The 24,099-nt window shown below is 34.2% G+C and overlaps 1 protein-coding gene across 3 annotated transcripts in view; it reads right to left on the reverse strand.

Annotated features, from left to right (window-relative positions):
* The window catches only part of PSMD14 (proteasome 26S subunit, non-ATPase 14), an 85,914-nt gene that overhangs the window by 39,163 nt on the left and 22,652 nt on the right, over positions 1–24,099 (reverse strand). For all 3 annotated transcript variants that reach the window (XM_036884187.2, XM_036884188.2, XM_057505490.1), the window contains exons 4-5: positions 435–506; positions 92–211 (exon numbers count right to left, since the gene is read on the reverse strand). In XM_036884187.2, the coding sequence (XP_036740082.1) occupies positions 92–211; positions 435–506 (192 nt within the window). The remainder of the gene's footprint in view (positions 1–91; positions 212–434; positions 507–24,099) is intronic.

The raw sequence follows: 24,099 nt of genomic DNA on the forward strand, positions 1-24,099 counted from the left end.
AAGACAAAATATGATGAAAGTTATTTTGGACAGAAAAAGAAAAGGGAAAAGACACACTTTACTTGCAGCAGGCAACCATAAAAATACTCACTGTTCCTGACTGTGGCATAGCAAACACATCAATCACTCTGACGGTGTAATCATCAACAAATTCTCCAAGCATTAGACCCATAACTTCCATTGGAACTCCAGCACGACCATGTTTTAACATCTGCAAAGTCAAAGATATATAGACACAGTGCTTTGAGATCTTTGGTCCTTTTTTTTTTAAATGAATAACCTAATTTTGTTTTAGTGGAAATAAAACAACCTATTTTATGGATACACCTAAAACAACAGCTTATGTCTGAGTGGGTTAAACTGACTAATACTCCAAAGTAAAAGAGTGAAAGCAACAGAGCTCTGTAAAACAAATAACTTCACTTAATACTTACTTTTAACAGTGCCAGGGAAGAAATATAGACTTGTTCTGCTGTGTCCACAGCAGGAGCATCTGTAGGTGGCCCCTAAAAACAAGCATTATCAATTAGTATAAATATACAGTTTATGTGTTTAAAATTAAAGTTACATTTACATGTTATATAAACATGATTGTTTTTTGGAAAAACATGTCAAGTATCCTTTTATTGAGGTACAACACAAATAAAACCAGTTTGCAAATATCAAACCTGTAGGAAACAGACCAAACAGTATTTAGGCAAGTGTCTAATGGACATAAAGCTTAAATCTTTTAGCAATGCTAACTACCTCTTCTACAAAATAACTATAATGCACCAATTTAGCCATGTTTCTTACCACAATGTGAATGTAAAATGCTGCTGGACTAGCATGATTAGCTGAAGGATCAACACAAATTGCAAATTCTCTGAGACTGATTTTCAGCTAAAGAGAGCAATGTAGAGTAGGGCCATGGGATCTCTTTGCAGACACGTAAGTGCAGTGGGAGCAGGGGAACAGCTTTCTAATCCCTAGGTGACAGAGCTGTGAACAACATACTATGCACTTCACCTAAGAAGTTGTTCCCTTCCACCTACACAACAACAAATTTAACACAATTGCCCCAGGTGTGAACAAACTGCTTGAGACTGGTGTAGTTAACATGAAAATACTTCCAAATCCTGACCACTACCTTTAAAATAAATACTACTATTAATCTTATTACAGGCTAAGAAAGATACTATGTTTCTCCCTAAGGATTCTATCTTCTTCATCAATACAAAGCTCTTTTGACTACAATATTCTGCTGCACAAAATAATTTATATATAGTTCTTACCCTCAAGATGACTACAATCTTATAAATGTAATTCTGCCCCAACCAGAACACACACAAAATTTCTTGCTTTTAAATAGTGACCAGTCCAGGAAATTAAAATAAGATGTATCATATAATTGTAGGGTATTGTTTTATTTAAAATTCTCTTTCCTTGACAATAACCCTATTACAAATTACGTAACCAGCATGTTAGCTATCCAAACTCTAAGTCAGTATTCTCTCACTTTTACAGATTTACTTACCAAAATTAGTTACTTTATTCATTACATGTCACACTTATAGGTCTATGTCTACTTTGTGCTCCTTCTTGTATATTTATATACTTTAGTTCTGTGATTATTATTATTATTATTTGGTTATGTTTAAAAGCTCATAATATTTGCTGTAAATATTAAGTATAAAAGGTTCTAGAGTAAGTTTCTGTAAATACAAGAATCACACACAAATACAAACTGGCTTCTTATGTACAAATTGGTGAAAAAAATCAAATCCCTCAAATTTTATTTTTAATAATAAATGCCAGACAATAAATTTAAAAACCAACTAAATACTTCACCTATTATCACCTAATGCAGCTTTACTGCCTTTCAAACAGATATGAATCTCTTCCAAAATGAAACCTGTTATATAATACTAAAACATTAAGATCATCATATAAAATACAACAATTTTGTTGGTATGATCATTTTATTCACCTAGCTAAGAAAGCTAAAAAAAGATTTAAAAAAGGTGAGAGTAGTAAGTTAGTTATGATGAGAGGTTTGGGGGAAGTAATACTTTAAGGTCAAGAGAATAAACACTTGTATTCATAAAAATTATTTCCTGGATCTAGAGTAGCTTAAAAAATACATATGGAGCAAGAATTTAAGCTGGTATCTAGACCACAGTTATTAAGACAGGTTTTCTCAACTTGCCAAAAAATATTTATTAAGGAAAATAAAATATCACATCATCACCAAAATGTATTACTGACAAAGTCTAGAAACTACTTCTGTTATCAATGAAAGAAATGACACGGTTTTGTTCACATTATAAATATAACCAGTACCCAGCAAAGTGCCTGGCACCTAGTAAAACTCAACTAGTATTGGTTGAAAAGAATGAATAGACTGAAGTACTCCAAGCCAATGTAACAGAAATGAAAAATACCCACCAGTTACTCTGTGAGAGAGAACAAGGCATATATAAGAAGATATAAAGATCCTTGGTTCCTCTTTCCCTATCTTCTTCTGGTTCAGAAACATACTAACAGAAAACCAGGTACTAAGAGAAAGCCATGCAGCTGTTTTTTCAGACAGCATCCAGTGATATTTCCTGTTGCCCCTCTCTTACTACTGTTACTTTATCTAGTCAGAGACTAACTAGCTTAGTGAACAATTTGCCAAGAAGTAGAGAAGGATTTGTAGTGGGGAACTGCATCCTTAAAACAATAGAGAGTAACCCATGTAAAATGCTGTCTACAGGACAGATGTTAAGGACCTCGGATAGAAGTGAATATCTGAGACTATCATTTTTCTACATGCTCACCTGTTCAGAATAGCACACAACCAGGATGAAGGAGAAGAAAGCCACACAAAGATCCTGGAAACTGAGCTAAAAGGGAGACCTAAGAACCTATATAGCTATATATCAAATATGACCTGAGTTGAAGAAAATGTGGAGCTATTACATACATGGTCTTCTGGCAAACATTCCTGGGACTAGCATTCTGATGATTCAAAGAGAGGAAATTCATCTAAAAACAGGAATCAGACAAAATTTTAAAAAACTATTTGGAATCATTTAAAACAAAGTTCTTATCTTTGAACAGGAAGTTAGAGGACAGTTCAAGATGAAAAGATGAAAAATAAGAATTAAAACCACACTGGAGAAAACAAGGATAAAAACATTCTGATGTTTCATTCAGTGATATAGAACACATACTTTAGAGAATGTCCTAGAATGTAGAGTAAAAAGCTAGAGATGAAACTACTAGAAATATAATGATACTAGAGTACACAGAAAGGTGCTCTAAGCTAAGAAATAAGTTGTTCCTAAGGCTAAAATAAGAAATGTTAAGAAATAAGTAAAGACTAAGTTGAAAAAAACTTTCCTGAAATGAAAATGAAGAAAAATTCAACTTTGAATCACAAATGTCAGGCAATATCAATGAAGAAAGAATTGAAAATCTCAGGAAAATCTTGATTACATGGAAAAAGCAAAACTACTCAAACCACACAAGTAAGAAAATCAATCTGAAGGAAATAAAATTCTATTAGGTTGCCTCTGGATTTCTTTGCGACACTAAGCACAAAACAATGTAAGTTTCAGTTTTAAGAGAGAAACCCTGTGAGTCAAAAATTTTATACCCAATTTAAAAAAATGTATGAAGAGCCACAAACATATTACCAAATAAACAATGGTTTCAAAAATATGACTCCATGTATCTTCCTTCAAAGAATTTCTTGAATAAATGATCCATTTGAGCCCGCCCACAAATTCTTTATTTCACATATTAGACGAGAAAAAGAGATCTAAGTGTTGACTTTGACTATTAGAGAAACATAACGAGTCCTTTCAACAATTTTAAAATAACCACAATAAACATTACAATTGAATGTACACTTTCCACATCACTGGAGAAAAGCAAATACAAAACCAACAATAAAAAACAAAACAAAACAAAAAAACATTAGGGAACCAAGAGAGGAGCAGTACAAAAATAGCAGAAAACTAAGGTAAGATTAAATATATTAGTAATGAAAAATAGAAATGAATTAAAGTCTCTTGTTAAAAGCCCCTCATAATGGGTTTAAAATGGAAATTCATGTATATGCTGCTTATATATGATATACAAATAACAAAACAAAAGGATTGGTGAGATTTGTCAGTAACATGCTTGTATTTCTTTTTATAAAATAAACTGCAATGGTCACTATGTTTTACTCATCTTGCCTTTCTTCACTGATGTATTATATTTATAGACTTCCAAGTATTAAAATACCTTTGTATTTCTGGGATGAACTGTTCAAATTTGATTTTCTATTATTTTTATTTAAGGTTTTTGTTTCCCTGTTCATAAATGAGATTGGTCTGGCATTTTCTTTTTTCTGTTAAGTTTGTCAATTTTTTATATCACTATGCTATACTTATAAAATGAATTGGAAAGTTTTGTAATTTTCCATTTTTTGTGTTCTAATAAAGTTTATATATGCAAAATTATCCGTGCCTTAAAAATTTGGAAGAATTCATCTGTAAACTGTTTGACTGAAGCTCATTTTGGAGATAATTGCTATAATTTTTTCAGTGGTATTAATAAATTCTGGTTACCCATGTCTTGAAACTATTCTATTGTTCCAGAAAGTTTCATTTAGATCTCAAAGTTACTACCACAGCATTGAACATATTCTATTTTACTTTTCATTTTAAATTAATATTGAGAACATTTAAATCTGAATTTGTTTCTCTGTATCACATTATATTCACCAACCAGATAGATTAAAGATTTATATTTAAAAATACTCAAATCATAACAAAACCTATGCTTAAAATATTTGGTGAAGGGAACACTTCCAAATTCATTCAACAAGGCCAGCATTATCCCGGTACCAAAGCCAAAGACACTACAAGACAACTAATTATCTTTTATGAAGACACAAAAATCCTCAACAAAAATACTAGCAAACAGAACTTGGCAGCATAGTAAAAGAATTATACATGACCAAGTAGGATTTATTCCTACAATGCAAGGATGGTTCAACATATGAAAACTGACCAATGTAATATATTACATCAACAGAAGAAATAAAGAAAAAAAAGTCTAACATAATCATTTCAGTTGATACAGAAAAAACATTCAACAAAATTACAAAAATACTAAAACTAGGAATAGAAGAATAAAAGCCATGTATGAAAAACCCACAGTGAACATAATACTCCATGGTGAAAAACTGAAAGCATTTCCTCTAGATCAGGAACAAGGCTGGGATGCCTTGTTTCACCACTTCTACTCAACACAGTATTGGAAATTCTAACCAGAGCAATCAGGCAAGAAAAAGAAAGAAAATGCATCCAAACCAGAAAGAAAGAAGTAAAATTATCTGTTTGCCAATGATGATTTTCCACGTGGAAAACTCTGGATTTCACATAAAAAATCTCTTAGAACTAACAAATTAATTCAGCAAAACAGCAGGCTATATATACAAAGTCAACACACAAAAATCTGTTGCATTTCTATACGTGAACTATGAACAATCTGTAAAGGAAATTACAAAAACAATTCCATTTATAATAACTTAAAGAATAAAATACTTAAGAATTAACCTTAATCAAGAAGGTGAAAGACTTATAAAATGAAAACTACAAAACAGTGCTACAAGAAACTAAAGACATAAAAAAATGGAAACACATCCCATGTTCATGGATTGAAAGACTTAATATTGTTAAAAGGCCACAACTACCCAAAGTAATCTACAAATTCAATCCAATCTCTATCAAAATCCCAATGATAATTTTTGCAAAGAGGAAACCCAATCTAAAATTCATATGGAATCTCAAAGGTAACCTAGACAGCCAAAACAATCTTAAAAAACAAAACAAAACTGAAAGACTCAAAACATGAGGACTCACATTTCCCTATTTCAAAACTTACTACAAAGCTATAATAATCAGAACAGAATGGAACTAGTATAAAGATAGACATACAGACGAATGGAAAAGCACAGAGAGCCCAGAAATAAACCCTTGTATATATGGACAAATAATTTTTAACAAGGGTGCCAAGAAAATTCAACAGGGAAAGGACAATCTTTTCCACAAATGGTGCTGGGGACACTGGATACTCAAATGCAAAAAGAATGAAGCTGGAATTTTTCCTAACACCATAGAAAAATTAACTCAAAATGGATCAAGGACTTAAATGTAAAACCTAAAACAAAAAGAGAAGTGCAGGAAAAAAGTTTCATAACATTGATCTGACAATGATTTCTTGGGTATGAACCAAAGGCACAGGTAACAAAAGTATTCTGTGTTTTATAGACACATTGGACTTCATGAAAATTAAAACATTTTGTATATCAAAAGACACTGTCAACAGAATAAAAAGGCAATCCACAGAATGAGAGAAAATATTTATAAATTATGTATATCTGACAGGGAATTAATATCCAGAATATACAGAGAACGCCTAAAACTCAACAACAAAAAAACCCTATTCAAAAATGAGCAAAGGACTTGAACTGACATGTATGAATGGCCAAAGCACACAAAAAGATGCTCAACATCACTAATTATTAGGGAAATGCAAATCAAAACTATAATGAAATAACACTATACATATATTAAGATGGCTACTATCAAAAAAATAGAAAAACCAAGAATGTAGAGAAACTGGTACCCTGTGCAGTGTTGGCAGGAATGTAAATTGGTACAGCCACTGTGGAAAATAGTACGGTGGTTCCTCCAATAATTAAGAATACCCTAAGACCCAGTAATCCCACTTTGAGGCATATGCCCAAAATGGATTGAAAGCAGGGTATCAAAGAAATATTTGTAACACCAATGTTCACAGCAACATTATTCACAATAGCTAAAACATGACAGCAACTCAAATGTCCATCAACAGGTGAATGGATATGCAAATTGTGGTATATACATATAATGGAATATTATTCAGCCTTAAAAAGGAAGGATATTATGCAATACACTACAACATGGATGAACCTTAAGGACCTGATGCTAAGTGAAACAAGGCAATCACAAAAAGATAAATAATGATTCCACTTCTATGATGGAGTACTTAGAATCATAAAGACAGAAAGTATAATGGTAATTGTCAGAGGCTGCAGGGAAGGCAATATGGAGTTACTGTTTATTGATAGGCATAGAGTTTCAGTTAATATACATATTCACTCATATATACATATATATATGAATGAATGTCTATCAGATTTGGGTGAGGAATACATTCTTGCTACAAACCAAAGTGAACATATGAAATGACATAAAATTGACATAATCTAAAATTTCTGAATACTAAAATTGAAAAAGAACTAAAAAATACCTCTCTCATTCATGACAAAGTTAATGCAAAATACTAAAATAAAAAAAATACAAAATACAAAAACAAAATGCTAAAACCTTAATGGAGACGTGGATAAAGAATAAAAACTAAGTAATTACATAGGAAATATATGATGAAATAAAAATGAAAAATGTTCAACCTCACTAGTTGGCCCTCTTTAATTAAGAAATACCAATTAACATTAAGACATTTCTGTTGTTTTTCTACCAAACAAGCTTTATTTTAGTTTATGACCAATTTTGGAGAGGGTGTGATAAGAGACACTCTTGGCACTGTTGGTGGGAACTGGCATAATCTATCAGAAAAGCAACTTGAGAAATGTTTAATAAGAGCTATATAGCTCCACAAACTTTTTGCCCTACTTGTGCACTCTTAGAAATTATTTAAGTAAACAAGCAGAGATGTTTGCAAGAACGAGAACATCGATAGTTCTCTAATAATGCAAATAAATAAATCTAAGGAAAAAATACAAACCAATAATTAAGGAATACTGTTGAAAGCTCCTTTCTCTGAGATATCTGATGGCTCTAGCCATCTTAATCAGCAAATACTACATTAAGTTAAAGCCCCTTAGCCTGATAATATACTTAGTATTTTTAACTTACAGTTTTGAAGGAAAATTTCCCTAACTTAAAAAGAAAGCTAGAAGAAAGGAGTGTGGCTACTAGGTACATTCATACAGAGGCAGATTTCTCTCCCTTCTTGGAGGCTATAACAAGAGGAGGTAAATTAGGACTTAACCCATAAAACAACTACGTAAGTTTCAAGGTTTACCAATGCAAAGGTTCTTACAACACTTAAGGATGCAGCCTTTTTGGCCAGTTCTTGACAGTCTGTAAGGGATCCTACTTCAGAAAGTTCTTCTCTCTCAAAACCTGAGCTACTAGTATGGGAAAACAATTTAAAATCATGACATATAGGAAATGTTAAAAAAAACTTGATGAAGCTTGGAAAAGATTTAAGGTATTAAACAGCTATCTTCAAATATATGATAAGTTGTCAAATTTCAGGCTAACAGTTCTCAAAGTGCAGTCCTGGCACAGATGCATCTGCATTACCTGTGAACTTGTTAGAAATGCACATTCTTACTGAATCTGAAATTCTGGGGCCATAGTCCAGATATCTGGGTTTTCAAAAGCCTTCCAGGTGATCTGATACTTGCTGAAATTTGAAAACCTCTGATTTAGCCTACATAATTTGCAGAACTGTGGGCTAATGGGATGAAACTACAAGACTGAGTTTGGGTTTAATGTAAAAAAAAAAAAGTCTTGTATTGATTGGCCTACCCTATCTAAAGAGAATTAAAGTAATGAGATCCCTGTAATTGAAGTTTTCAGATATGAGGGTTCAAATTGGTGAAAATGTTATAGAAGGGTTTCAAGCATTTGCTGACTGATTAATTAGACAGTATTTTTAGTTTCCTTCCTAAGTTACTAACACTGCCCATCATCATGTCTCTTGACATCAAGGGAGACATCTCAAATTCAGCATCTTCAAAAATCAAACTCACCATGTTTCTCTACAAACTAACTTTCCCAACTTATAATTCCAATTAATTATCTTGAGTCTCAAACTAGAAACCTAGGCAAACATTTTGTCGACTCTCCTTATATTCAACCTATCCCCAAGTTTTATCAATTCTTTGCTATTCTGAGGTGTGACAGATTTTTTTAAATATTCAATTTTGGGAAAAGAGTTTTAAGAAAATACCACCCACAGAGATCAATCCCAGTCAAGTAAGTTTGGAATATACTGCACATCCAACCTACTCCCCAAATTTATGATGTATGTTAGAATATTAAAGGCTCTAAGAAAAATCCTGGAGCGGAAAAAAATCTAGTTTATCTTTGTTTAACCTCAAGTTTTCCAAATCATTCTATGGGCCACATGGTCCTTTCAGAGAAAATCTGGCATTTGTCCTTCAGGCTCTGAAAAAACACATCAGGTTTTCAAATGTGAAGCAGAGTTCAATTCCACAAGCAATACTTAAGTATTTACACCATGTGCCTAGCACTTCAGCTGTGTGGTTAAAAGAAGGTTCCAAGAAGATCAGGACCATCAGGGAAATGCAAATTAAAACCACAATGAGATACCACCTCACACTAGTTAGCATGGCCACTATCCAAAAGACAAGAAATAACAAATGCTGGAAAGGATGCAGAGAAATGGGAACCCTCCTACACTGTTGGTGGGAATGTAAATTGGGTAAACCATTGTAGAAAGTAATAAGGAGGTTCCTCAAAAAACTAAAAATAGAAATACTGGTTGACCCAATAATTTCATCCTAGGAATTAACCCAAGTAAAACAACATCCCTGATTTAAAAAGACATATGCACCCCTATGTTTACCACCACACTACTTGCAATAGCCAAGACATGGAAGCCACCTAAGTGTCCATCAATAGATGAACGGATAAAGAAGATGTGGTATATATATATATATATATACACACACACATACACAATGGATTATTCAGCCATAAAAATAAAAGAAATCCTATCTTTTGCAACAACACGGATGGATCTAGAAGGTATTATGCTCAGGAAAATAAGCCAGGCAGAGAAAGATAAATACCAAATGATTTCACTTATTTATGAAGTATAAAAACAAAGTAAAACAGAAGGAAGAAAATAGCAGTAGACTCATAAGACACTGAAAAGGGAATAGTGGTTAACAACGGGGAGGGGTTGAGGCAGGTGCAGGGGGAGCATGAAGGGGATTTAGGGGCACAATACTTTGCAATCACAATATAAGTTGGTCACGGGGATGGTAGTACAGCCTGGAGAATATAGTCATGATTCTGTAACATCTTAACACGCTGATAGATAGTAACCGCACTAGAGGGGGTGAGGATTTAGTAATATGGTAACTGTTGAACCACTGTGTTGTACATTTGAAACTAACATAAGATTGTGTATCATTGATACTATAATAAAAAAAAAGATCATGATGTAATTAGAAAGGCAGACAAAACATATATTGGCGTAGATCACTAGGACTAAAATGCAATTTCCAACTTACAACAATGCGCTCTTTCCTCAACAGCATACCACCCCATTTTGAGATGTCCAAACCTACTTTTATTCTGAAAGCTTAGTTCATTTTCATTGTCTACAATCTGAGAATCCTCTGCCACCTGGAGCCATTTCCTATGAAAGAACATGGAGATAAGACTTGGGATGTTCTTCCTCTCCAAAAGCAGTTAGTATGCCACTGAGATACTGAGATCAGGGAACACACTTCAGAGCCTCCCTGTACTCTCTGAAACCTTAGATGGGCACAGTGCGCTTTGCAGAGCAAAAAGCACTACTGGATTTACTTAAAACATAACACATACACTAGTATGAAAACAGGAATATGCCTTTTTACTATTAAAATATATTGTAGGAAACTTAGCTCACACAAAACATTCAGGGCTGTGTTTTTTAATCACAGCATAAGAAAAATAATAACAGGGTAAATTAAGCACAGTTCTCCAATACATCACCTTGTGTGAACAATTAAATCATGGTTTGTATATATGTAAGCATACAAAATTACTTAAGTATTACTTTAATGCATTTTAAAGAACTGAGTAAATGCACACAACAAAAATAGGACCCTAATTCATTTTAGAAGCAGAAGTTTCAAGTAAGAATTTTCAAGATGCCTTCAGGTGCTAGAAAGCTATACACATTAGGCAAATAAAGTTACTCAGGTATAGCTCTATTTCTAATGTTAAATAACTCAAGAAAAAAAAAATGAGTCAGGGGATTCAAGGAGGGGAAATGTATAGAGGTCAGGGTAATGAAATGATAATCACACAGACAGACTCCCAGGAGTGGGAGGTGCTATGCAGGAAAACAGAGAGAATGATGGTTTTTATCCCTCACCCACAGAAAGTTTCCAAGACCCTTTAACTATTCTTGCCCTCATGTTTCATATTTACAATCCTGTGACTTTTAATGAAAAACAAAAGATTTCACAAGTAGAAACTGACATAAACTGTTTTGAGTTAAGCTTAAATATTGTTAAGCTATGTTTACATTCAACTAAAATGAACATGTATAGTGATAACACAGAAAGTTTTCCATGTCCCATTCACAGGACGAAAAAAAAAAACGAATAAATGTACATCATTTAAATTATTTTAATCATCTTTACTTCAATGAGAACTTATTATGTAGTAGTTAAGCTCAATGCTGGGTAAACTAAGGTGAAAAACTGTACAATGATATAAATCAAGTGAAAACCTGGGCTCAACTATTTTTTTGAATTTTTTAAATTGCCTTAGGCTGTTACTATTATAAAAAAAATAATGCAGAAAATGTTTTCTTTCTGTTGCTTAATCAACAGCATAGCTCAGAAATTATCAGCTTATGTAGTGTGTGAACTATTCAAGTTAACTCTGCTGACCTTATAACAATTATTCTGCCACCATAATAAATAAGTACAGAAAGTCATTTTTTGGAGATTGAACATGAGGTCCTTCAAGGTCCTTTAATAATGACTATTAGAATAACTGAAGACATTAGTATACATAACATGGAGCCTCTTTAAGTCTGCTTTAGAAAGGGGGAAATCTATAACTTGAAACTAATAGTGCAAGTCAAGCTATCTAGCAGAACTGTAGGGGTATAGGTGAACCACAGCCACAAAGAGGAAGACCAAGCTTTACACATACATGAAAATCCACCCAATCAGTGATATAATACCTATTAGGGACTCCACGAAGGCATCAAACTTACCTCTGTACAGTGAGTTTTGATCTGCCACATTTAGTAAAACAGAAATCATCCAGGTCCACAAATTTTAAACGTGGTTAAGTTAAATGAGACACAGTTCCCCAGCCTCTCCCCACTCAGAAGGTTAAAATCTGATCCGGCATAAAAAGCTGTGACTTTTACTTGGGCAGCCCTTGTTGACTAAGTGTTAAAAAAAAAAAAAGGCATTTGCCATTATAACAGGATAAAAACTAACGCTTCAAAGTGTTACCTACTAAGGCCTTTTAACAAATTTGTTAACACTATTAGTTATATTACTCCACCTTTCTCTTCGTGTGAACTGGTATCAATTATTTAGCCAGTTTTATTATGTTATTAAAATACCTGCTGATTAAACATGAACCAAAGTGTCACTTAAAAGAAATGTAAAATAAGTATTATCACTGAACTGCAACACTCCAAAAATGTCTAAAAATGTAAAGTTATCTTGGGAAATGACATAAAACATTTCAAGATTTGTAAAAAAGTTGTTCTAGGATTAAAATATTATATAAGACTTATTTTTATAATGGCTATTTAAAGGTGTATATCTGGTCATGCATTATAGAATATTTTTAAAGACCTGTCAAAATACATATTTTTCAACAGAGAAAAATAAACTGTATTAACAAATGAAGGTGATTATTTCCAAAAACAAAATAAGACCTAAGCATATAATACACTCAATAGTTGACAGAAAGTGATTCTTAATTTATGGTATCCAATATAACCCTTGACAAATTCTGCCCAAAATTTAAAAAATTTGATGAAACCATCACTTTCAGATTCCTCAATTAAAACCCCCTGGGGGCAGTAAGGGGGGAACTGAAACATAAAGTAAGCAAATTCAAACATACACAAAGAACTACCACAGTATTGTTTATCTTTTACCAGCAAGGTAAGAAACAACCTTTTAATACTTTAATTTTGTGAGTATTAAACAACTAGTGTGAAAAACAAGCTGCATGTAAACTATTTCTACTGCCTGAGCTTCAATGACTAGCTGAGGCAACCTGTTATAGGAGGTGTTAATTGGCAATAGGAGTACAAGTCAGCAGCCTGCTCCCCACCGTCCTAACCCAGCAAGGCTGGGTCATTAAAGTGGAAATGAATTCTTTCATGTCGACTTAACCCCTTCAATGCATGATTTCAGCTGTTTTTCTCTCAATTAATTTAAAAAACTTGTTACTTTTTAGAGTTAAAAAAAGATGTTCCCCCCAAAAAAGGTCCTTTGGCTGACAGTTCCAGTGACTGTATTATTCGGAAAAGAAGAACAGAGCAAGTTAATTGCAATGTTATACTCCAAGACTCCCCTCTGAAAAACATATAAACTAATTGTATTTGCTTATTTTAACACTGAAAAGAAGATACAGGATAGTGTTTAGAAATAGCTTGGAACCATTTAGTCACACAGGGTTTTGGTTTACATTTCTGTTTTGGTTTACATTTGTTTAAGGATCCAATGACTGTCCCATGGTGATAATACAATCACCTTAACCTTGGGATACAATACTAGTAATTTTTTCATTTCCATAACGTCCACAGAAAAATCCCCAATATAAAAAATTGTTTTGAAACATATATGAGTTAAACACCTTTCTAATTATGGTTCATTATTCTAATAAGGTGCACAGTCACAGCATATCCTGATGACTGGTTGCCAAAAAGCCAAAATTCCTTTTATGGCATGATCTCAGAGGTTTCCAGATGGCACATTAATTCTTTAAAAAAAAAAAAAAAAGAAAGAAAGAAAGAAAGAAAGAAAAGGAAAAAGAAGAAAAGAAAAATAAGAATGAAAATGTCAAAATAATGATGCATTGCTTTTGAAATGCCATATTTATAAATAGTAATAATCCATTTTTAAGCATTATAGGCATTTAAAGTAAAATTCAATTACATAAATATTCTAAATATTATGATGAAAAAATTAACATATGTTGCATCTTTCATCTCTGAATAATCTTACTTCCTTTAATAAAAATAATATCAGAGTAAGAAAACCTGTAATACCTAACACTATGCATTTTATGATAAATCAGTAACAAATTACCCACATGACAATGGAGACACAATGTCACCCACTGCTGTCATACAGCTGGGCTCTCAAGTAACTGTAATCAACAACATGCTTGTTAGAAATCTGATCAGCAAGAGCTTAGATAATAATGGGCAATATAATGTTCAAAGACATCCAAAAAATGGGCATTACACTATATTCGTTCATCTTATCTTACAGTTCTTTCCCTACCGTACCCATCTCCTTTCAAGAATTCCAATTATTTTACAAATTCAGTTCCTGCCTCTCTAAAAACTGACATTCTTTCCCTAAGCCTACTAAGCTCCTCCAACAGAGCAAGCCTAAGTAGCTGCCCTGGAGCCAGTATTTTGAGAGTATAAAAATGTCAGAGGGGAACAGGCAGTAGGGTGATGATGCAATGTAACAGTAGGGAAAGGAGATGACAGCAGTACCTGGTTCTAAAGATACCTGATCAAGGTAACACAGGGGCTGGTAGCTAGTACACAATGCCCAATATGACATTTCTTAGGACCACCCTTAATATTTATTTTGAAACAATTTTCACCTACTTAAAAATCTGTGTGTGAAATATGCCAAAAGCACCAAGCACTTTAGACATCTATGAAATCTGTCTCACCAGAATAGGGGGACTGACTGTCCTCCAGTCTGAGTGACCTTCACTCTGCCTCATAACAATGAGGAAGGAGCAAGCACAATGCTTGACTATCTTTGTTAAAGAAGCATTATTCACAGAGGATCTGTTAGTCAAACTTCAGAAGCCATAAAATAACTACAAATATTTAGGAGGGGCTAAAACATACTACTTGTATGATTGGAAACAGGGTCCCAGAATCAAGCAGAACTTTGAATGCCCTATAACAGAACATCAACTAAGGTATCAGAACTGCTTCACAAATAGACTCTACAACTAGCTGTGGCTTTAAAGTACTTATAATCACTAGTGGCCCTTTTTTCTTTTATACTGTTCTACTACAGTACTATTTATTTATGTATTTAAATTATAAAACATGTAAAACATAGTCAGCCACAAATGAAATGGTTATTTGGGGAAGCATCCATAATTCATTAATTAGCCCATCTTCTAAATTATTCTATGCAAAGCTATGTATGGAACATTACACATGCATATATAGAATTTTTTTTTTTAATTTACTCAATAAACCACAGACCTGAGAGCCCACATGTCATGTATTGGCTGTACAAAAGTAGACAAGCCCTTGCCCTTGAAAGGTTTACAAACTAGAAGGCAGGCCAGAAAGAGAAAAACCATAAATGCAACACAGTTGATTGAGTGCAAAACTAGAGGCATATATGGGGGCACATAATAAGTAAGAGCAATCTATTTGATAAAATCTTCACTTACGCTAAGTATTGAAGAATATGTAGAACTTTCCCAAACAAAAAATGAGAGAGCTGAATGGCAGGAAAAGGCATTCCAAGGAAAGAAAATGACACATGTAAAGGCACAGAAACATGAAAAAGCTCAGCTTTATAAATAATAACATGGCCTGACTAAAAGCATGGATTCTTAAGAAGCCAAACATGAGTTAATACTGCTTCAATTTCAATAGGTGCTTTTCTGAGGATATTAATTCTTTGAAAAGGTCATCTTGAAAAGGAATACTTTTTCTTATCCACACTTTTGCCTTTATAAAAATTATTCAGCACTTCAGAATTTGTATCAAAGAGTTTGGAGTTCTCTGACATTAAAAAGAAATACACAGTTATAAAACAATAAAGGAGAATACGAATATGTGTTTTTTCATTCAAAATATTGTCTTATGTTACTATGGAGTGTCTCTTCAGTTTACAGAATTAGTACAAATATATTATCTGATTCATAGTCTTCAGGCCAGGACCATTTCTCTTTAACATATAGTTCTCAGAAGAAAATATTCCTCCAACAAATAATATAATAAAAAAGCCGATGATCTGACATCCAAGCAATGGGTAGCACTGCAAGAGAAGACTCTGACTTCAAGGCTGGGATTAGCTGGATCACTGATCACAGGAGCTGAAGGTTAAGTGGATGCTACTGTGATCAGCTGTGAGAGACACTAAGCAGCTATAAAAGCTAGGCCTTAGAGGTGTTAACACAGAATACTAAGAACTGCCTGTTTGAGTGTATGTTGCTCTATGTTTTTCAAATAATTATATTTGCATTTCGCTGTATATTTTTCAATATGATATTTTATCTCACCTACTGAAAGAAGAGAAAGACCAAGGAACAGTATATAAGAAAAGAGAGCACTATGAAAGAAGAGGGACTCCCAAAAAATTTAAATGGGTAAGCATGGGCATGGCTAGGGAGAAAAAAGAAATAAAAAAAAAAGACTTGGAAAAGCTCTGTGTACCACACAGTAAGACATACGCAAGGTACATGCTGAAGCAATTAGATGTGATGCTAGTCTTTAAAATGCACTTAAAGGACAGATAATACACAAATAAATAGAAAAATGAATACATAATTGTAACTTGGATTTAGTACTAAATAATAAGAGAATGAGCCTTGGGGATATAATAAAAACAAGGTTTTATTTTCAAATAGTGACCCCAGAAAGCAAATAAGCAATGAACATGTAAGCCAATGATGGTTCTTGACCCTGTTTGTTCTTCAGAATTGCTTAGCGAGCTTAAAAAATTCTGATGCCTGGGCCCACCCTCAAAGATTCTGATTTAAAGTGCTCTGGGGGCAAAACTCAGGAATCTTTTTTATATTTAACAGTCCAAGTGATTCTAAAGTACAGCCAAGGTTGAGGACTATTAAAGTGAGCTTATAAGGCAAAGGATTTTATTACTATAAGGTCAATGAAATGAATGGGTGAGTTTGCCCAGCTGGCTAGCTAGGAATTTCAGAGGTTTAGAGCCAATCACCAAACATATCACATTGTACATTACTACAGGGTTTTTAAATTTTACTGAAATTTCAACTTAATGAAATACAAAGGTTTTATAAAGTGTTGTAGAAGGCCATCTTTCCTAAAAGATGATCAAAATCAATTGGGAGCTTTCTAACACAGTGTGTGTAGCAGTGTGCCGATGTTAGTGGTGGAAGTGGGTCTTATTATTTAGGAAAGATGGCCTTCCCTTCTCTAACCCCTCAAGAATTACTATACTTTGGCTTGAGGACTGTAATTTTACCCTACAATGAAGATGACTGAGGCCTTAATGAAGGATGTTTAAACCAATGAATAAAATAATCACTTCAACCTAAGCACTCTGGGCATTTTAGGTGGTAACAAGAAGAAGGGAGACTGGTGACACGGAGACAGGTGACTGATGACATGAACAAGATGAGATCCATGTACAGGTCTAAATTAAGCAGAGGCAATAACAGAAGAGAAGAAAGATATTTGAGAGACTTTTGGGAAGCAGACTCCATAGTACAATACTTGGGGACTATGTGGAAGAAATGTAGGTAGAGAAGTATAGACAATGGTGGCAAGTTTTGCTTGGAGCATCTGGGTAAATATCGATATCATTAATCCGGAGAGGAATACCTTCAGGCTATACCCAAAATCTCCAGAATCTGACTGCTTCCTACCATCTGCACTACAGCACTCTGGTGATAACTATAAACATTACATGGACATGAAATCCATTTATATCTCATTTTAACTACTTCTGTTTTTACTCCTATTAAAAATGATCTGATACCTCCTTTACCTTCCTATTACCTTGATTAATCAAGACCTGACATTACAAAGTCCAAATTTAAGCCAATGAAACCATAATAACAATAAATCTAGTCTGTCTGCAGTGGTGGGTTAGGCCCCACCCAAAGAGGAATAATTTAAAACTATCAAAAACCGTTATAATGATCAGTTATTCACTCAAAATTAAACATACTAACTTCTAATCTTAGTGGGACTAGTCTTCTTTCTTCTTGGTATAAACCACTTAAGTTCTTCATCCCTAAGTAGGCTTGCCAGATAAAAATACACAATACTTGGTTAAATCTAAATTTCAGATAAATGAGTATTTTTAAATATGTACCTTCCATGCAATAGTGGGGATATATTTATATTTAAAAAGTATTTGTTGTGTATCTGAAATTCAAATTTAAGTGGGCATCTAGTGTTTTTCCTTACTAAATATGACAGCCCTATTCCCAAATAACTTTCTAAATCCATATTCTAAGTCTCTGTCCCATTCGTCTGTTCTGCCTAGAGCCACAGGCAATTTTGTATTACTACACATACCAATAACTGTTTCAAAACCTACTGCTACTGCTACCTTTATCTTTAAAGAAATAATATATTTAGGGCTAAAATACATTTGCCAAATGGTCACTCAGTTTCTTATTAAAAGATCTCAAACACAGTATGGGAGAATATACTATAAATGACTCACCTGATAAGGGGTTAACATCCAAAATCAAGAACTCATACACCTCAACACTCAAAAAACAAGTAACCTGATTAGAAAATGGGTGGAGAACCTGAAAAGACACTTCTCCAAAGAAGAAATACAGATGGCCAACAGGCACATGAAAAGATACTCATCACTGATCATTAGTGAAATGAAAATTAAAACCACAGTGAGATATTAATTACCTCACACCAATTAGGATGTCCAACATCCAAAAGACGAGAAATAACAAATGCTCATGAGGATGCAGAGAAATGGGAAGCCTCCTACACTGTTGGTGGGAATGTAAATTGGTACAACCGCTGAGGAAAGCAGTGTAGGGGTTCCTCAATAAACTAAAAATATAAATACCATTTGACCCAGTAATTCCACTCCTAGGAATTTACCCAAATAAAACAACAACACTGATTTGAAAAGACATATGCACCCCTATGTTTATCACCGCACTATTTGCAATAGCCAAGATATGGAAGCCACTTAGGTGTCCATCAATAGATGAATGGATAAAGAAGATGTAGTACATATAAACAATGGAGTATTATTCAGCCATAAAAATAAAAGAAATCCTTCCATTTGCAACATCATGGATAGATCTAGAGGGTATTATGTTCAGTGAATAATCTAGGTGGAAAAAAACAAATACCGAATTTCACTTACTTGTGGAGTATAACAACAAAGCAAAACAGAAGGAACAAAATAGCAGTAGACTCGTAGACACTGAGAAAAGATAAGTGGTTACCAAGGGGGAGAGGTCAGGGAGGGTTGGCGGGAGGGAGGAGATTAAGGGTAACAATAATTTGCATTCACAATATAGGTTGGTCGCGGGGACAGTAGTATGGCACAGAGAAGACAAGTAATGATTCTGTAACATCTTACTAAGTTGATAAACAGTGACCACACTGAAGGGGGTTGAGGATTTGATAACAATGGTTAACTGTTGAACCATTATGTTGTGTACTTGAAACCAACATAAGATTGTATTGCAATGATACCTGAAAAAAAAAAAAGTTCACGAATAAATGTACATCTCAATGATACACACACATTTTTATTCTTGTTGGAAATCTGCACCTACTTCGAAATATTTCTCTCTCAAAATGCTAAAATAATCATTCATTAGCTAACAAATTATGTCTTTTTACTTTAGGCCAAGAAAACATTCACAGTTCGGAGCACAGCGTGCACGTGGCCCCTCTGATGTCTCCCACCTCTGTTCTCTGCCACTAGTCCAGCTGACTGTAGCCTCTATGCATGTCCTGAGCAGCACTCTGCAGCTACACTAGATTTTTACTGATACATACTCTTCCTCGTGATGTCATTAAGTCCCCCACTAACTAAAATACTCTGTAAGGGCTTGCCATTCACTTCTTTGTAACTTCACACAGCATCTGGGTCAGTGCTCTGCATACTACTCTTGCTCCCTGATAGAATATTCTAATAGAAAGGTCAAAAACTTAAGAGAAGGCTGCTGACATAACTGAAAGAGTTCCACACTGGAGAGAGATTACCCAACACACATAAAAAAGATGCTCAATAAAAACTCTTCAATCTCTTTATAAATAAATGCAGTTTTAGCTTTTATTTTGACCACTATCTCACCCACAAACATGCCACGCCAGCACTGATGCCTGTGCACCAAGCATACAGGAAAATGCCAAAAGCAGTCCTTCGCTTGTGTGGTCTCCATTAAGAACTTTAAACTTTAGATCCCTTCTCCCAGCAGGTTAAGTATATCTAGAAGGCAGGATAAATAAGAAGCTAGAGAAAAGGAAATAGTACACTTAAAGCACACTTAGAAAGAGAACAAGACATGGAGATATTAAGTCAGTTAGGCAAAGGGGTTATTCATTTGGAGAGCTGATCTGTATCGGGCTTGCGTAGAAAGTCACCTTCCTGGGTGAGAGAGGCCATGAGGCAGGTGTGTGAGCAGTTGAGAGGAAGAAAGAACCAAGTGACAACTATCCATGGAGTGAACAACTAATGTTTTTTCTAACTCATCACTGTCAGTTTGTTTCTTTCAAACTTTGTTTCCTTTAAAACTTATAAAATATCTAAAAGATATAAGACCTAAAAAAATAATCTAATAAATAATAGACTTACTACCCAGCTTATGAAATAAAACATTACCAAAACAGCTGAACTGAAGCCCCTGTGTCATCCTCCCTGAATTGACCGCCTCCTCTCCATACCCCCAGTTGCAGCCACTGTTCCAATTTTGGTGGTTATCACGCATTTCTTTATGCTTTCCCACGTAAGCATCCACAGGAAATATTTAGTAGTATAGCATTTGCATGTTTTAAAATTACATATAAAACTTCATATAGAATGTAGTATTGACCTCCACTCCCTTTTTTCCTTTTTTATGGCAGTATGGATTAATCACATTGATATGTGATCACCTACTTAACAAAATTCCACTTACTAAGTAAAGTTATGCACATATTCTCCTACTGATCAACAATTGGGTTCTTTTCAATTTTTTGATATTATAAACTGGAGATCAGTGACTGTGGCCTGTGGGTGAGGCAGCTGACTATTTTTGAAAATGAGGTTTTATTAGAACGCAGCCAGATCTGTTCAATTTCTATCATGTATGCTTTAATACTACAATGGCTATGGCAGAGTGGAACTGAGTAGTTCATTTGCTCCACACCATTTACTATCTGGCCATTTAAAAAAAGAGTACCACCCCCCCCTTATAAGTAATGTTGTTATGCAGGTCCCTGTGTCCATGTAGGAGACTTTGCCTAGGGAATGGAATTAGGAAACAATCTGCTAGGTTGTAGAGTAGAAAAATCTTTATCATTACTGTGTTTTATCAAAACGTTTACCAAGGTGGTTGTATGCTACCACTACCTTATACATATTTATATTCAATTTGTGTTTCTTCTAATATTTGTATTTTCTGCCCACCTAAAAATGGGTATCTTTTTCTTAATGATTTGTGGAAGTTAAATATATGTATCAATAACTAGCATTTTGTCCCTTATATATTAGATGTATCTTTCCTAATCTGTGGTTCACTACTTTGCTTATTATAGTTCTTAATGCCTCAGTTGCATCTGAAAAAATGAGGATTTTAAGAATAACCCAACTTCATAAAGGTACTGTAAAGATTACATGAGTTTATATATTTAAAGAACTTAGAACAATATCTGGCACATGTAAATCCTCCATAAATGTTAACTATCTAATTTTATAATGGTGTTTTTAAAGAAAAATGAATGCTAAATTTCAATGTAACTTAATTAATCTGCCCCTTTAGTATTTGAGCTATCTATCTTATTTAAAAAAAACCCTGCCCTATTCAATTTTATGTGTCCATAAAGCAATAAAGGTCTCAACCTGTATTGTTTATTTACTACCTCTGATGCTAAAAAAGAATAGCACCTTCTGTTACTCTGGTTTCCATTAACTATTCAATTTCAGCATATTCTCTCAGAATCAAAGTACAATTTTAATAACAATCTCTCTAAAGTTCAAGTAAAAGAGAGAACTCCATCTAGAATATCCAGTTCAACACAAACTTTTCCCATTAATAAGTAAATAAAAGAAATACCTGCTTATGTCCAAGACAGAGTAAGAGGGACTAAATTTACATTCTCACATGAAACAAATAAAAGACAAATAACTATATAAAATAATAGTTTGTAGACATGGCTGATGAGGCACCCAAGGACGGTGGTCTCTGAGAACTGGAAGCAAAGGATGGGGAGCCCCACCGCTGCCCAGGCTCATCACCTGGAGGCCGTGTCCAGGCTGCAGGGCAGGCGGAAGGACACCAGGCAGTGTGTGTACTTACTCCCTGAGTCAGGGTGACGAGCTGAGGTTACTGGGAGACCTGAGCGGCCGGAGCTACCAGGACAGAATACCGCAGAGAGGGGACCGGCAGGGAGCGAAAACCCTAAAGATCTTCTGAGGGTCCTCCCCGAGCAGCCAGCCGAGTGCCGGTCAGGGCGTGTGCGAGGGAACTGCCTGAGGCCGCGGAGACAACCGCCCAGGAGCATTAGACAGAAGGGTACCCACCTCCCGCATACTCGCCTGTTCTCACCAACCACACCAAAAAACTTCAGAATGAACAAGGCATTGATTACAATAGACAGAAGGGTCTTACTTCAGTAGTGGAAAATAATGAACCCTACACTGAGCACGCTCCAGTGTCACCTAACAAATTTTTGGCACCAGAGAGACTAAATGCGAGGCTGAATCCTCACTTCCCTGTCTCAAGCTAAGACTGACCTTCCTCTGTGAAGTAGGGCTAATCATACCCATGGAATGGTTGCTACGAGGATAAAATGATGTAACGTATGTACTGCATTTAGCACAGTATCCGGCATGCAGCTGCTACTGCTCCACCTCTAATTTTAACAGTTAACTTTTAATACTTAAATAACTGATGTCTTCAATAAACAGCAATTCTAATTTCAATGTAATGCTTTAGAAGTAAATACTAAATCTGAATATAAAAAGGTTAATACTTTGTTTTTCCTAAGTTTCACTGATAACATGTCTTTTAGGTACTCAGATTTAAAAAAAGACAAAAACAGCCCATTTCCTTAATAGTATATAAGATAGGGCATGCCTGTAACTGGTTCTTAATCTATATACTTGCGAAAATTTTTGTTACTGGTCTTAAAAAATTAATTTTTCTTTAACTTTGAATAAGTAAGCCATTCACATAAGCACAAAGTGTTGACAATAGACCTTAGCATTTATAAAAAAATGAAGTCAGGGAAAATTTTAAATGAGCTTATTAATAGTTGCCTGTGTACAAAGAATGTAAAAATCACCTGCGGTCAAGGAATCAAGTTGCAAAAGTTTACTTCTTCAACATTAATTCTAAGGATTTATTTCAAATAACACTGAACAAATAACTGAAGAAAAAAAATATCCAAACTCATAATATGCTTCCATAATCCATGTAATTTTAGGGCCTATGGCTGTTTCGAAATAGTATCAGCATTTTTATTTTCCTGTTCTCCACTAATGTTCCAATTGACAATAAAATACTCAAATACAAGCATTGTTATATTAAGACACTGACCCTGCTTTTATTCAGCATAGTGTGAGAAGTCCTAGCCATGGCATCCAGACTGGAAAAGAAATGTCACTATTTGCAGACGACATGGTACCATATATAGAAAACCCTAAAAACTCTACCAAAATATTATTAGAAGTAATAAATGTATTCAGTAAAGTTGTAGGATATAAAATTAATACACAGAAATCTCTTGCAATTTTATACATTAATTAAACTACCAGAAAGAGAAAGTAATAAAACAATCCCATTTATAATTATATCAAAAAGAGTAAAATACCTAGGAATTTAACCAAGAGGTGAAAGATCTGTACTCTGAAAACTACAAAATACTGATGAAAGAAGTGAAAGACGACCCAAATAAATATACTGTGTTCATGGATTGGAAGAATTCATATTTTTTAAATGTGTATACTATCTAAAGCAATCTACAGATTCAATGCATTCTCCATTAAAATACCAATGGCATTTTTCACAAAATTTGGACAAATAATCCTAAAATTTGTATGGGACCACAAAAAGATCCCCAAAAGTCAAAGCAGTCTTGAGAAAGAACAAAGCTGGAGGTATCATG

This window comes from Manis pentadactyla, chromosome 8 (genome assembly GCF_030020395.1).
Source record: "Manis pentadactyla isolate mManPen7 chromosome 8, mManPen7.hap1, whole genome shotgun sequence".
Taxonomy (NCBI): Eukaryota; Metazoa; Chordata; class Mammalia; order Pholidota; family Manidae; genus Manis; species Manis pentadactyla.